General features: G+C 47.4%; 7 protein-coding genes across 7 annotated transcripts; 1 reads left to right on the top strand and 6 right to left on the bottom strand.

The window, feature by feature from the left end:
• Window positions 1-1,003: 1,003 nt before the first annotated feature.
• RhiXN_09291 (heat shock protein 70 kDa 12B) lies at window positions 1,004-3,390 on the bottom strand (the record flags this gene model as incomplete). Its single annotated transcript, XM_043329107.1, has 12 exons — window positions 1,004-1,057; window positions 1,111-1,289; window positions 1,345-1,489; window positions 1,544-1,742; window positions 1,796-1,902; window positions 1,950-2,034; window positions 2,087-2,330; window positions 2,380-2,494; window positions 2,550-2,866; window positions 2,918-3,056; window positions 3,111-3,214; window positions 3,270-3,390. 12 exons carry the CDS (start codon window positions 3,388-3,390, stop codon window positions 1,004-1,006), a joined length of 1,809 nt encoding a protein of 602 aa, XP_043180553.1.
• Window positions 3,391-3,713: 323 nt separating this feature from the next.
• On the bottom strand, window positions 3,714-4,733 carry RhiXN_09290 (methyltransferase domain protein; the record flags this gene model as incomplete). The annotated part of the gene is made up of 5 exons (XM_043329106.1): window positions 3,714-3,965; window positions 4,027-4,118; window positions 4,167-4,270; window positions 4,334-4,440; window positions 4,500-4,733. 5 exons carry the CDS (start codon window positions 4,731-4,733, stop codon window positions 3,714-3,716), a joined length of 789 nt encoding a protein of 262 aa, XP_043180552.1.
• Window positions 4,734-5,386: 653 nt separating this feature from the next.
• Window positions 5,387-6,377, bottom strand: RhiXN_09289 (methyltransferase domain protein; the record flags this gene model as incomplete). The annotated part of the gene is made up of 5 exons (XM_043329105.1): window positions 5,387-5,590; window positions 5,652-5,743; window positions 5,793-5,882; window positions 5,958-6,084; window positions 6,144-6,377. The coding sequence occupies 5 exons, from the start codon at window positions 6,375-6,377 to the stop codon at window positions 5,387-5,389; spliced, it is 747 nt and encodes a 248-aa protein (XP_043180551.1).
• A 752-nt stretch (window positions 6,378-7,129) lies between these two features.
• RhiXN_09288 (AN1-type zinc finger protein 1) lies at window positions 7,130-8,018 on the bottom strand (the record flags this gene model as incomplete). The annotated part of the gene is made up of 2 exons (XM_043329104.1): window positions 7,130-7,579; window positions 7,641-8,018. The coding sequence occupies 2 exons, from the start codon at window positions 8,016-8,018 to the stop codon at window positions 7,130-7,132; spliced, it is 828 nt and encodes a 275-aa protein (XP_043180550.1).
• Window positions 8,019-8,320: 302 nt separating this feature from the next.
• RhiXN_09287 (histidine phosphatase family containing protein) lies at window positions 8,321-9,536 on the top strand (the record flags this gene model as incomplete). The annotated part of the gene is made up of 7 exons (XM_043329103.1): window positions 8,321-8,355; window positions 8,413-8,425; window positions 8,478-8,523; window positions 8,586-8,593; window positions 8,653-9,141; window positions 9,194-9,388; window positions 9,444-9,536. 7 exons carry the CDS (start codon window positions 8,321-8,323, stop codon window positions 9,534-9,536), a joined length of 879 nt encoding a protein of 292 aa, XP_043180549.1.
• Window positions 9,537-9,682: 146 nt separating this feature from the next.
• Window positions 9,683-11,350, bottom strand: RhiXN_09286 (uncharacterized protein; the record flags this gene model as incomplete). Its single annotated transcript, XM_043329102.1, has 4 exons — window positions 9,683-9,996; window positions 10,052-10,990; window positions 11,047-11,247; window positions 11,308-11,350. 4 exons carry the CDS (start codon window positions 11,348-11,350, stop codon window positions 9,683-9,685), a joined length of 1,497 nt encoding a protein of 498 aa, XP_043180548.1.
• Window positions 11,351-13,470: 2,120 nt separating this feature from the next.
• Window positions 13,471-13,705, bottom strand: RhiXN_09285 (uncharacterized protein; the record flags this gene model as incomplete). Its single annotated transcript, XM_043329101.1, has 2 exons — window positions 13,471-13,572; window positions 13,619-13,705. The coding sequence occupies 2 exons, from the start codon at window positions 13,703-13,705 to the stop codon at window positions 13,471-13,473; spliced, it is 189 nt and encodes a 62-aa protein (XP_043180547.1).
• Between the last annotated feature and the right edge of the window lie 522 nt (window positions 13,706-14,227).

Here is a 14,227-nt window from a genome sequence, read left to right as displayed (position 1 = left end):
TGTGTTCAGACTCTGTGCCAGAGGTTTGCTCTTCAAGGAGCCAGTACATACTATACCTTTGACACCAGGTTCGAAATACCTTTTTCCAGGGTTGAGATTAGACAACGGGCGTGGATAGAATTACTAGTTTGCTTACTCGCTCGGTAGATACTGGATGATATCTACAAACACCTCAAAGTCGCCTTTGTTTTAGCTATTAAACATAGAGCACTGGTTGGCTTAGACGAATGCCTCTTGACAGCAATGCTCTTGATGCATACAGCAGAATCACCGGATTCAGCTTGGGCTTTATCTTGATGCATGCGCAGGCGGTGCCAATAGATTAGACCCGGGTGGAACCCAGTTCGTAGAATTGGTAGCATGAGTATACGTACAATATAACCTTCTGCCCTGAGGAGCCAAATCGGTTCAATGCAACAAGTAACCCAAGTCGGGTGACATCGTCATCCAACAAGCAAGGAGAAAACTCGTGCAGGACAGGGGTGGTTACATTTGTTCCTAAGATAACAACGTATACCATTTATTCAATACGGTTGTCTTCGAGCAAGCGAGAGGTAAGCTGTTGTAAATAACTTGGACAACGCTCAAACTCGCGAGTATACATCCGGTTCGGCGGACTCAGACGCGGTTTATCTCTCGTTATTTTGAATGAGCTTAGGTCATGGTCGTAATGTGTGTTTTGGATCCCTGAAACTACTCCTTAGAGGGGATCTTCGGTTTCGCCGCGTGCTTCGAAGCACAAGTCCCATGATCCCTTCAAGTTTCACATGCTAATTTTACCTCAAAATGTACTAGATACACACATACCTACATGTTTATAATAGTGCATATAGCTCGGCGAATAGGAACTTACAGCCAGCTCTATTTCAACTACAAACACTAAAAACCTGTAGCCATGGGATGATACCCGATTCAACAATTGCGTCAATTTTACATTAATGAGTGCTACAGAGAAGGTGATATATTCACCCCTCTTTGATTTGCTTCAATAGAATAAACTCCTTCACAAGTTAATTTCCTGAGAGACAATAGATGCTGGTCCAGTGCGTTTAATCCCCTAGTCGATCGCAGTCAGTTATTGGACTTTGAGTGTAGAACGTGAACACTGACATGTTCCTCCCATTCCAAGTAACTTTCTAACTCGGTGCCACCAAAACGAATACAAACTTCGAAGCTCAAGGACCAATAGCGTAAACCATGTCTACCTGTAGCTGAAGTTAATGCGCCTTCTAGGTTCTTCAGGTTAGCTTTAATGGTACAGGACGTTCGGAACCCGGGGCATAGAGATCCTTTCAATTATATCGTTAACTTGAAATCGCCAACAAAATGAATTTATGGGCAAACCATTTGGAGAATTTACCCATTCAGGGGTTCCGTCGCCTGAGTATGATATCAAGTCAATGGTGAATACCTCCAAATAGGGTGTCCCAGTCGAATACCGGCAGTGGTATCGTCTACGGCATACGACTTCGGAGTCCAAAGCTACACCCTATACCAGTACCAAATTATGAGGTTGTCTTTTATTTGTGTTCTGAAAGCGAACCTTTTGCACTATTTGAGACCATCCGCCTGACACCACTTCTTCACCGTCAGCATCCGTGTATGAGACCCTTCCCTGTCGAGTGTGAATGTGGGAAAGGAAAGGAACGAGGATCTTGATTCCAAACGAATATCGTGGGGCACGAGAGTGAACACTGCTAATTGTGCTCCAGATTAATGCACCATCCGCAACAGCCTTTGACCTTTTTACCTTAAGCATTAGTAGTGCACTCACCAAACGGGGAGATTTACTTACGACGAATCATTAGTAAGTGTAATCTTTGAGCCCCGCGATTCATATCGCTTCTTGAATTCATTTCGAACATAGACACTATCTCCAAATCCTCCCACCAACAGTATGTACTAGGAAATAGATAAGAGAGAGTTGAGATGGATGAGTGAATGCATACCGGTACATTGAGTCCATTGATTTGCTGATCGACGCTCGCTGTAATTTCTTTGACGCATACATCGAAGAATTCTTTTATGATCAAGCTTACGGTCATTTTGTTAGGAGGAGCTATAGAGGCCATGTTCAACTACTTACCCAGGAAAGGACATACGACCACGACGAGCTCTAATAGTAGTATTATTGAACCGAGTATGGGCAACGGCGACTGATTGCTCTGTCGTTTCATCTCTAAACGCCCGCTTGGCGAAGCCCTCGAAGTCTTTGACTCCTGCTTTGGTATACTCCACAACGTCTTCTGAGCTCAGACCAGCATTCGCCAAAGTTTTGCGCAGATGTTTCTCAACTTCAGAGTCCACGAAAATGGCGCCTGCCTGCACGCCTGGTGTGCTTTATTAGTTTAACACACAATAGATATGGCATCCACCCACATGCTGATGCCCGCTCCTCCTTCAGTTTGAGAATCGGACGCATTGAAGTAACCGAATATAGCGTGGTGTCGACCGTGGAGCCACCAGCATCGCATACCGCAAAGTTCGTACCAGGCTGAATTCGTCCAGCGCTTAGCTGTGGCAACACTATCAGATCCGGAACCACGCACCTTAAGAACCGTACCCAAGTTTGTATGATGAATACAAAAGTGCACTGAGGCCTCAGCCTCGGTCACGAATCGAACCTTGGTCGGTGCCTGGTCAGTGGTTGCAAACCCAGCGGCAACGGCTGCCGATCGAAGAAATGCCTGTTCGCGAATACCCCAACCGTTTGGGTGAGCGATCACGACCTCCATCGTTGGACTGTAGCGAGACCATATCTGTTTACCGTCGAGAATTCTGTCTTCAAAGAAAGACCTAGTGTGTTTTAGAAGATACCCTAAAAAGTCGGAATAAATTTGACGGAGGGTAACACCGGGTGGCAACTCTGGATTCCAATGTTAATACGAGTCTATGTTTTGAATTTTGCAAAACTTACCATCCAGTTTGAGCTCATGCTTGGCTTGCATATCGCTCGGATGAAGATGTAGCTTAAAGTATTTTGCAAGAACCCAACCGTTATCCTCTGCTTGTTCCTCTATAATCGGCAGTTGTGCTTCGGCGCCGAATGCAGTTGCCTGAGTAGATTATACTCAGTAGCTCTTAATACGGTATTTAAGGAGGAGGTGCACCTTTCTGCTCCTATCGTACCATACGAGTGTCGGTATCTTACCCTGTTGGTCTCGGGCCTCTTGTCCAGGCCATCTCGTAACACGATGAATAACCTGACTTGCGCCTATAAATATCGCATCTGAGTCTGAGTCCTAATTAATTTACTGCATTAAACAAACCATTTTGTAAGAAGGCAAATGCAACGCCACTCTGGGTTGTCCCGATATCAATACCAATCACTATTTTCGTGTCACCTTCCCATGGGCCACGGAAGGGCTTTGGGGTTGCATCGATGGACATTGCAGTAAGAGAGCTATCTGGAACTGATGCTGTAATAAAGATGCTGGGAGGTGTAAAGGCTTGAGGGTGCACCACACAATGGACGGTGGCAACGTGGTATGATCAATCAGCTGATGTAGCCACTTGACAGCTAGTCACGAGGCTGAGACTGTAAAGCTCTAAATTAGTCATCAGAATGGCCTTGATTGATCGTGAGTCTAGGGATTCAAAGGCTGGAGCCCAAATCTCATGGCTATTCTTAGCCTGGCGGGTTTCATCGTACATGGATAAAATAAAAGAACCGAATGATACATCAACTATAGGCTTTCTACTTTCTTTATTAACTACTCTGGGGCAATTGCCCGGAACCTTATCGTCACATACATGCCAGTCCAAGCACCCGCTCCGTCTTTGTGGTCAAACTCACAAATTCTACTGATCGCTTGAATGACCTCTCCCGCTTCCTCATCTTCCAGGTCCTTGAGGTATGAAATGCGAAATATTGCACGGAGGAAGTCCACCAAAGATCCTGGAAAATTAATCACGCGGGGATTCAACGAGATGTGTTCTACTACGAATCCTTCTGATTCAAGCAGCTATGATGTTTGTTTAATCTGCTAAGTAGAGGAGACCTGATTCAGACTAGATAAAACTTACGCTTGCATATTCTGCGGAATGGGGCAGAAAGCATGGTTCAGAAAGCTTTCTTCCACGACGCTCCAGTATATGGGCGGTGACGGATCGTAGACCTAGGATGAAGCAATGAGTACATATAGTAATGATGTACGTGTACTCACCAACTGCGTTCATGTACCCACAAAATTCGCCCACGAACCGGCCCCCTGGCTTCAGAAGAATTTTTGCAGTTTGCACCAGTGGAGCGTAGCGTTGGTAAAGACCGCTATCATGAGCACCAGATAAATTCGGCCAGGTCTGGATCGAACAGGAATATTTTAAAGAGCACTTACCGTCGAATGTTCCAACTAGAGGCTTGAATTTATCTGGCACCTCAAGTTTCTGTATGTCACCGAGGAAGTAATTCACAAGGCCGTTTTCCTTGGCTTTGGCGAGCTAAGGGGAAAAAAAATCGAATCTGCCAATATTTGTACAGACAACACGCATATATTTACCATGTTCTCACTGGCGTCTACGCCTACGACTATTCCCTCCTTTCCGACGAGCCGTTGGAGACGTAGGGTGAGCTCACCTGTGCCACACCCTAGATCTACAATTCGTTCGTTAGGTTGGGCGCAAAGTAAATCGAACAAGGGTTTGGTATAATCATCAGAGTATACAACGTCAACAGCTTGGTTATACAAAGCCGGTTTCCAATCTTGGGCAACGTTCTGAGTGGTCTTGTTCATAGCTTTGGGGGGGGGGGGGTACAATATTCAGACTATTCAAATCAAGAGGTGTGTGGGAAGGAACTCAGAGAGCCGATTAGTTTGGTATCGAGTATATAAGCTTAAACACAAGCACACTCATATTGTGCATTACGAACAATATTTACGTAAATATTCAAAGCACACAGGGAAGATCTATGCTATCTATTGCGCATCAATAGCCTCCACAGTCAGTTGTTGATGCACAATTAATGAGTGGAGCCTCCTTTTTAGTTACAACCCCACTAAGATGTGGCAGCGGTGGATCCGAGCAGTTCGGGGTTAGACGTTGACGGATAAATTAAGACACATTCCCCAGTCTGTGCGTCATCTACACCTTTTGATCCCATGATGCATGATAGATCGATAAGACAGCAACTTGATTACTCCCAAAGTTGTGATGGAAACGTTTTGACCGCTTGTTTAATATACTTTCTGAATCCGACTCTTTACTTGTATATTGCAGCCCCTTGGCGTAAAAATTGGAGAGGATTTTTTGAGGGTTGTCTTTTTTTTTTTGGGGGGGGGGGGTTTAAAGGTTTGATCATGATGTGTAGCTTTTGCTTAGCCCAAGACTTTTTTGTTTGTTACATTGGGACAATTGCTCGGAACCTTAGTGTCACATACATAAAAGTTCAAGCACCTGTTCCATCTCTATGATCGAACTCACAGATTCTAGACATTTCTTGAATGACCTCCTCCGCCTCATCATCTTCCAGGTCCTTGAGGTACGCAATGCGAATGGTTGAGCGGATGGCATTCACAAGGGATCCTGGGAGAACAGCAACGCGAGGGTTCAGCGAGATGTGTTCTACTATAAACCCTTCCGACTCGAGTAGCTGTCATGTTTATTTCATTGCCTTAGTGGGAATGGCCCGATCCAGACTAGATAAAGCTCACCTTTGCGTATTCTGCGGGTTGAGGTAGAAACCATGGATCTGATATCTTTTTTCCGCGACGTTCAAGTAGGTGGGCAGCAACGCATCGTAATCCTAGGGGTGAACAAATGAGCGCAGGTGATAATGATACACACGTACTTACCAACTGCGTTCATATACCCGGGAAGTGCGCCCACAAATCTGCCCCCAGGCTTTAGAAGAGTCTTCGCAGTTCGCACCGCCCCACGCGGGTCTTGCTTGCACCAGTGAAGCGCAGCATTGGTGAACACCGCTATTATGATTCGATTTCTTTAGATCGATATCTAACAAAAATATTGGGAAGAGCGCTTGCCATCGAATGTTCCAACGAGGGACTTGAACTCGTCCGGTACTACGAGGTTCTGTACATCACAAAGAAAAAGATTTACAAGGCCATTTTCCTTGGCTTTAGCGAGCTATAAAACAGGAGAGTCGAACTTGTCAATATTTATAGAAGTGCTGTGCATATACGCACCATACTCTCGCTAGCATCCACTCCTACAACTACCCCGTCCTTTCCGACGAGTTGTTGCAGAAGTAGGGTGAGCTCACCCGTACCGCACCCTAGATCCGCAATTCGTTCGCCGGACCGGGCAGAAAGTAGCTCGAATAGGGGTTTGGTATAGTCGTCAGAGTACAGAACACTAAGAGCCTGGTTATATAAAGCTGGGTCCCACTTGCGCTCGAAGTCCTGGGCGGGCTTATCCATAGTTCGTGGGGGGAGGGTGGGGTGCAATATGCAAACTATTAGGACGAAGAGGATGCGGAGGGGAGCTGAGGTCAATCCAGGGTTGGGGTATCAAGGGCGTAAGCTTAGACAGAGGCGCTTGCACTGATCCGCAAGATATGCGTGCGTCAGGGGCATACGGGGGAGAACCGTGCCATCGATTTCCCATTAGTGGATCCCACAATAATATCAGTTGACGAAATAATGAAGGGGTTCCTTTTCGGTTAGGAAGTCACAAATATGCGGTAGTGATCAGCTCGAGCTGTCCAGGATTGGGTATTCAAAGGAAAGCACAAGGTACGAGATGTTATTATCAGAGTCAAACTGCAACCAACGAATAAAGCCAATTTGGTATATATAGAACATAACCAATAAATACCTCCATCCGAACTCCTTCAATCCTGACGCTAGACCAACACAAAGCATATATAATCCCAACAAATTACATCAAGACACAGTCCCCATCTTGCTTGGCTTCAGCCTCCAATCGGGCAAGACGAGCTTTCTCAGCGTCACTTAAGAGCTATACGATGACCAACAATTAGTCTACGGCTGACTAAACCAGTCGACATACATACCCCCTTCCTGTTGCGCTCTTGCAACCCTCTCAGCTGAGAAGCACGTTCCGCCTTGGCACGACTAACGAGCATTAATCAAGGTTATACATATTCCGGTAGTATCGATACAGATGCAATAAATAGATGTAATAAGTCGATGGATATGTTGGTATCGTATTAGGCGAATCCGAAAATAGGTGGTGGTCGGAACGAGGTGTCGATTGCCGTCGGACGTTTAGTTGCAGGAAGGACATCAGCGTCGGCGGAAGCATGGGAAGTAGGGTCGCACCGGTCGGTCTTGTTGAACGGATTATGTACCGCTGGTTTGGAGGACCCAGCTCCCTCGGATGATGAAGGCACAGGTTTAGGCTTTGGCGCCACGTTTGCCTTGGGTCCTGGTTTGGCGCTAGCAGCTGCACGATTGATCGCGGCCATAGCGGCCGAAGTCGAAGCACTCGACTGACCTGGACGCATTCCCCCAATCGACACCCCAGATAGTTTATCCGATAGTTTCGACATTACAGGCTGTGGTGTAGGTGTAGGAGATGGTGACGGCTTAGTCGACCCAGCGGCACACGTATGCTGTTGCGGGAAACGATGCTCAGGACAAAACTCCTTGCGACAGTTCTAGTGAATAACGTAAGGATCAATTACCCAAGTGTACTTGGCATGATGAGATAACACGTACATCGCAACGAATGGGAGCAATTAGAACCTTTGCACACCGAGGTCCAGCACACCGTTTAGCCTGACGATTATTGCCTCTGTTCCCCATGGCTGTGCACTCGTTCATAATATGGGCATCTATCTTGAGGTTGGGATCCTGACCGAGAGGAATAGATACCGGAGTGCTACAGAGAGGACAGCTAGGAGCGACTCGATCGGCCTTTGCAGGGTCATATTTGGTGCATTTATGTTCGTCTGGCCTAAAGTGATCTGAGCAGAATGTAGCAGAACATAGGTTGCACTTGATTGGGAGGAAATCGTGTTGAGTGCAGTTGGCGAGAGAACAAGCGCTGCCGACAAACAACATTTGGGCATCAGTGCTGTCCTTGCGGGTGGCCATGGCTGGAGAGAACATCATTTTAAGCAAGGGGGTACTATGTGAGTCGGCGAACAGAGCTTACCGAACTTTATATGCTCCAAGTGACGAGTAAGCTGTGGAAGGTGGTGGAAGGGATGCGCGTCGTTTGTTCGGCTTTGATTGACCGGAGCGCCCATCGATGAGGTAATCCGGTGACTAAGGGTCTCCCGGCTGACTCAACCGAGCTATGCCGTGGTGGTGAGCGACAATGCCGCATGCCTGCTTGGCGACGAATTGCTACTTTAGTCCGTTTGTCGTCAACGGATACCCGCTTGCACTCGACCATGATCACTCTTACATTTGTTAGGCACGGTGAAAGGTATTTATTGACATTTCTTCCCTATCGTTTTTAATACTGAGCTTCGCCACTTTACAGCACCGACAATCTTGTGAGTCCAGCCACTTGGAACGTCCGTGTCCACCATTCTAAACATAGTTCAGAAATCCTTTTGGGCAGGATGGTCAGACGCTGCACTCTCTAATCACGGTACGTCGTTTGTACAGCACTGGCACACGACCCAAACTTATCCATATCAATGTTATTTCCAGGGCTCAATGTAAGCGCGCCTGGCTTCGCATTTGTCCGAACACCATAGCCTCTAACGTATTTACACAGCAAGCCAAGGCAGCCGGAAAATTCTTCTCGACCTACCGCATCACACACATGTTTGCCTCGGACCTCAAACGCGCCCATAGCACCGCACAAGCCATCTACGATACCCAACCGGACCCCAAGCCCCCACTCATGATCACCGACCTCCTCCGTGAACAACACTTTGGTGAAGGAGAGGGGAAACCATGGGGCCAAGCCAAGTGGGACCAGCCTCAGGGCCGGGACGGCAAGTTTTCCGGCGGCGAGTCGCTGAACGATGTGGCGCGTCGAGGAGACCGGTTTTACGAAACATACTTGGCCCCGATTATCAAAGAGGCCGTCGGTAAAGCGGCTGGAGAGGTGAATGTGGTGGTTGTCAGTCATGGAATATGTATTGCCGAGACCTTGGGTGCGTTGGGTCGCCGCTGCGTCGAGGTCGATACAAATGGGTGGTCTGGAAAGTTCAGGGGGTTGAATAATACCGCTTGGACGAGGGTTAGCATTGGGCTAGATGTGAGTTGATTTGGAGTCCAGTTGGTTGAGTTACACTCAACATTTTGTGTAGGGAGAAACACTCGATGAGGCACCCCCTTCCAATGGGACCGAATCCAATCATCGTTTGACGCCCGATCCGGGCGCCCAAATCGCTACTAAACTAGAGGAATCCGCCCCTCCTCCTGAGAAATGCGAAGAGACCGGGCCTCCCTCACTTCGAATGAAGATCATCGCATGTAATCAGCATAGTCATCTGAACGGAGTTGTAAGTCCTAAATCCACTGGCTTATTCCAGTTAGTCTAATGAGCTTCTGATCCAGGTTCGACAACAAGATGGGAACCAGAGTTCAGGCGACGACCCAAATCAAAAGAGATTGAGGGAGTTTTTTGGTGGTGGGGGAGAAGCCGACTAATTGATCACACTGCATTCATAGAACCTTGATATTGCTATCTTGCTATCCAATAAATTATCTTGTTGATACAAAAACCTGCAAATGCGCGCAAAACAAAAAGTCCTTGATCGTGAAAAAATTGTCATGATTCCGACAGAGGAATGAGTCTACTGCCAGCCAATGCAGTCAATCGGATCATAATCCGGATGGGCCATTTCTTCCTTGGTTCGAACGGGCATAAGGGTATAGCGACGACGCTTAGAATCTTTCGGGCGAGGTGGAGGTGAATCCTGAAGAGGAACCATGATGTCCTGGGGTACAGGAGTCGTACGTTCTGGTTCTGGCTCGGATTCTACAGATATTGCTCGTGAGGCTCCGGTTTTCTTCCCTCGAGGCTTGGCCCTGGTAGTCTTCCCCTTCTTGGCTGGTGCCTTTGCCTTTGTTTTCGCTTTGCCCTTGGTGCTCTTTGCACGTTTCGGAGCTGAAGTATCATACTGAGCCATGCAATAAGATTGGAGAATCAGAAGGATACTTACGAGACCCCTCCGGTTGTTCTTCGTCGTCTTCCACAGCAGGTCGTTTATTACCGGATGCCTTTCTAGATCGAGCAGGTTTCTGCCGTTGCACAGGTTCCGGAACGATCGTCTGAATTCGGTTCTTTTTGGGTGGAGGAGGCGCAGGAGCCTCTTCCTCCAAGACCATGACAGAATCGTCTGCTCCAGTTGTATCCTGTTCGGCCCGACTCTTTGCCTTTCCTTTCGCCTTTCCTTTGCCTTTGGATGCTTTTGGCGGCGGGTGTTCCTCCTCTTCCATCAATACCACTACGGATTCATCTGCCCCATCTCCACTCTTGCCCGTATCCTGATGAATGAAGGTTTCATGCCCAGGTTCTGGCTCTGGCTCCAGCTCTGGTTGTAATTCTGGCTCCGGCTCCGGTTCTGGTTCTTCCTCTACAGTCGCTAATCCCTCGTATTCTACCTCATCAGTCGAACCTTCACCTTGCAGCTCGGGTGCCCGTGAGACTTCCTCTTCGGGATGATCGATCGCCCGAACACTCGCTCGTCGCCGGCCAGGGGAAGCAGGCGCAACCGGTTCTGGCTCTGGAACCTTGCCTTTGTTGACCTTGAGCTTTGATTTCGATTTAGCTTGAGCTTTTGATCGGGCAGCGGGAGATTTTCGAGTGGGAGACTTTGTGGGGGATCTAGGGAAAATCGACTTGCGCAGAGGAGAGGGGTTTGTCTTTCGGAACGGAGAAAGATACGATTTCCGGTTGGGCGAGAGATACGTCTTTCGAGGAGAAGAAGTAGCTCGAGGGGAGATTAAAGAAGCAGAAGTAGCAGCAGCCGCTGATGATTTGCGTTTGACCGAGCTGCGTCGAGATTGAGTTGAGCGAGCTGGAGACGGATCCAGAGCTGGTCGTGCGGGGGATGGGTCTGGGGCAAGTCGAGAGGGGCCTGCTCTAGGAGACTCAGTGACTGTTGTTATGTTTAGTATTCTAGCCAGGAGTAGGTCGCATTGTAATCAAACACACCAGGATTCTGTGAAGCTGGGACTGCTCGTTTCTTAGGACTTACAGACCTTGATCTCGATTTTGACCGTGCTCGAGATAAAGATGGTAATGCACTTTTGACACCAGACAAAATATTTCGAAGTGCGTTGGAGGTAGAGCGCTGATACATCCCAATTCCTTCTCGGTTCCTCCATCGTCCATCAGTTAGAGCGGCACGCCGGGCTGAAAGGATATAAATGTCAGACATTTATAGCACGAATCAGACCCAAAACTACTCCTTACCTGCCACCTCCTCACGACCGAGGCCCTTGAGGGATTCAGACATTGTTACCTATTTTCAAAAGCCAAAGAGTGGTCGCGTCGAACTGTCGTTGTTTGACGTGCCCAGGTCACGTGGACACGTGATCGAGACGGCGATCATAACATTGGCAACTTGTGGTGCGACCCCTGCCATCCGTTCTTGTGCTGCACCGGCGATGAGGTGCGTTCTCACTTCGGGAATATCCAGCCGTGTTAGTTAGTTTGGTATAGGTTGATTATTACGTCTCTCAAGGTGCGCGTCCCCCATAAGCCCCCATGTGTTTGAATCATGAATAGCATGTCAATACAACGTATATATGCGTATAATTTTGAGTACATAAAATCCGGTATATATTTTACATCCTACGAAAATGAATGAATAGTCCCATAAAAGTATAGCGTAGCTCACGAAAAAAAAGGGTCAAGACCGTTGGAGTCGCTCCAGTTCGATCGGTCTATCCTGCATCTCATAATCGAAATCATGTGTGCCTTTTCTCACCCCCATAGTCTGGTAGGCACCGTCTCCTTTGCCTCTCGAATGCAAGTCGTTACCGAAAGAGTTCGCCGTCCTGGATGCACTACTCGCGATCCCTGTAACAGCGCTGCTCTGTAACTCTGCGTTAAATACACGCAGCGATAGTAATATTCTGGAGCACAATGTCGAATGGAGGCATATTATATATCTGAAGTGAGAAAGAGCACCGCATGTTAGATCGTCAACCCTTACAGGGGCTTTGTACATACCCTGATCCAACCGCAATATTGTTGATGCTGGAGTTTACACCTATGGCGATCGAAATGAACAAAGAAGCGCAATTAAGCACATAGTAGAATAAACCACTACATCGAGTGTCAGTGACACGGCCAGGAAGTAAATAAGTCGTACTCACTCGCGTCTCAAGCACTGGATTAACGGGAGCCGAACCCCAGAGCGATTCAGACTCCATGTACGATAGAGTGTAGCTATCAATATGGCAGTGTCCAGTGAGAGCCCGATGAAGTATGGTACCAATGTGATTCGCTTTGGTAAGATAGTTAGGCAGCCGGTGATCAGACTGGGGACTAGACGGGGGGGGGGATCACGGTCAAGATCAGCTTCCAGATCAAGGTGTGATGAAAATGAACTTGTTTCACCTGGGTTGGCTATCAATGTTGCCCGAGCCATGTCCAAATGAAGTATCGTCAAGCATGCGGCCGCACCGCCTATGCAACAAAGAGCGAGTCCACTTGGAAATGAGAGGGCCTGTTAGATGTCACTTACTGACTCGAAAAGTAGTCAAACTCACGCAAAGACAAACGGACTGTAGTGAGCACGAATGTAAATAAACTGGCGATTAAGATGCATGACCATCACTTACTTGCGATCATACAGAATCCAAGCTCGCAAGGACATTACAACTGTAGGAGGTTACCACCTGTGACCCTCCTCGATGAAGCTGAAGCGCGCGATGACTTACTACTAGTGTTGAAGATCAATAGTACAACGCCGTAACCATAGAACATTATGACGCTGCGACATCTATTAATGGAAGATAAATTGACAAAGCTCTTTGTTTTAGACGAAAAGGTGGCTGACCTCTGCGAAACCTAGACGTCAGTCGAGCGACACCAACACCAGCGAATCGAACTCACTGATGTTGAATAATTGTAACCGAAAATCACTGATCGAAATGGTCGTAAATATGCCTTATCAATCAAATATGTAGAAGTAGAACCTACTTGGGAGGTAGACGCTGTGCATACACGGTCTTGTTTGAGCTAAATATCGGCGTCACCAAACTCTATGCACTTACGATAGTATTGCGATAGTCCAAATTCGGTTGAAATGAAATGCAATGCGCCCGAAACCCCAATTTGCTGACCACACATATCTGATTTCTGAGCTGAGCGTGAGCAATATGTCGTATCCAAAAAATGTTGTACAAGCAACTATCGTCGTGTGCAGGCCAATTGAGTATATCTCCAACTCTGGATAACGTATCAAAAACTCACGAGCCACTTTCTTTGCAACCTCAACATTATTATACGCCTCCAGGACTAAATCGAGAATGGCGGTGACGAGGCTCATGGCTGCAAGTGACGTACCAGAGGAGACAGATCTGAGCGAGGTTAACCAAGCAACATGGGTGCATCCACCAGTTTTAACTAGTGGACAAAGGGTTCTGGAACGGGAGTCGGGGCAGGGTCGGAGTAGCGATCGGTGGACCCAAAATCGGGCGACGGTCGTGGGTCGTCGTGTATGGTCTTCTACCAATCTAAATTCGGTCGATCAAAATCTACTGATATGACCTACCGGTAACGCGGCGGAAGGTGATAAGGTTTTGCGTTGTGACACAGCTCCATGTACCGTTTTGGGAGAGCCGTGCACACCTAATTTCATAGTGACCGGCGAGTTGAATTATGCATGCCAATGGCTAATAGATGTAGCGCCCTGCGATTGTCATGGCTTTAACATGAGATATATGACGAAGGCCGTCGTCTGCTTTGTTGACGTTATGAATTTGGTACCAAGGCAATGTGAAGCACTCTTCACTGTCTGCATGTATTATGTATTGATGTCGACAGCGGATCAATACTTTCCATGAGTCAAGGGTGTTTGGATGATCGTTCATGCTCGTGGTATTCGTGATAAACATGCCGGCAGTCGGGTGCCATAACGTACGCAGAATACGTGCGTGCGGGTTCTGGACTCGAAGGAATAAAAAAGTCCGGGGTGTAATTTTATGCATTGGTACTTATTAATTGGATGTTTAAGTAGAAATGAGCTATGTCGCGCGGATCTTTTATTGGTAGCATTGCTTGGGGCCAAAGGAGCTCCTCAATGAATTTTCAGACCAATTAGACATGCGCATCTATTAGTAGGCTACGCAAAAAAGGTCCAGAAATAACCATTTTTGAGTTA

The sequence above is a fragment of the Rhizoctonia solani genome, chromosome 5 (assembly GCF_016906535.1).
Source record: "Rhizoctonia solani chromosome 5, complete sequence".
In the NCBI taxonomy this organism is placed as follows: domain Eukaryota; kingdom Fungi; phylum Basidiomycota; class Agaricomycetes; order Cantharellales; family Ceratobasidiaceae; genus Rhizoctonia; species Rhizoctonia solani.
This window is presented reverse-complemented; position numbering and strand designations above follow the sequence as displayed.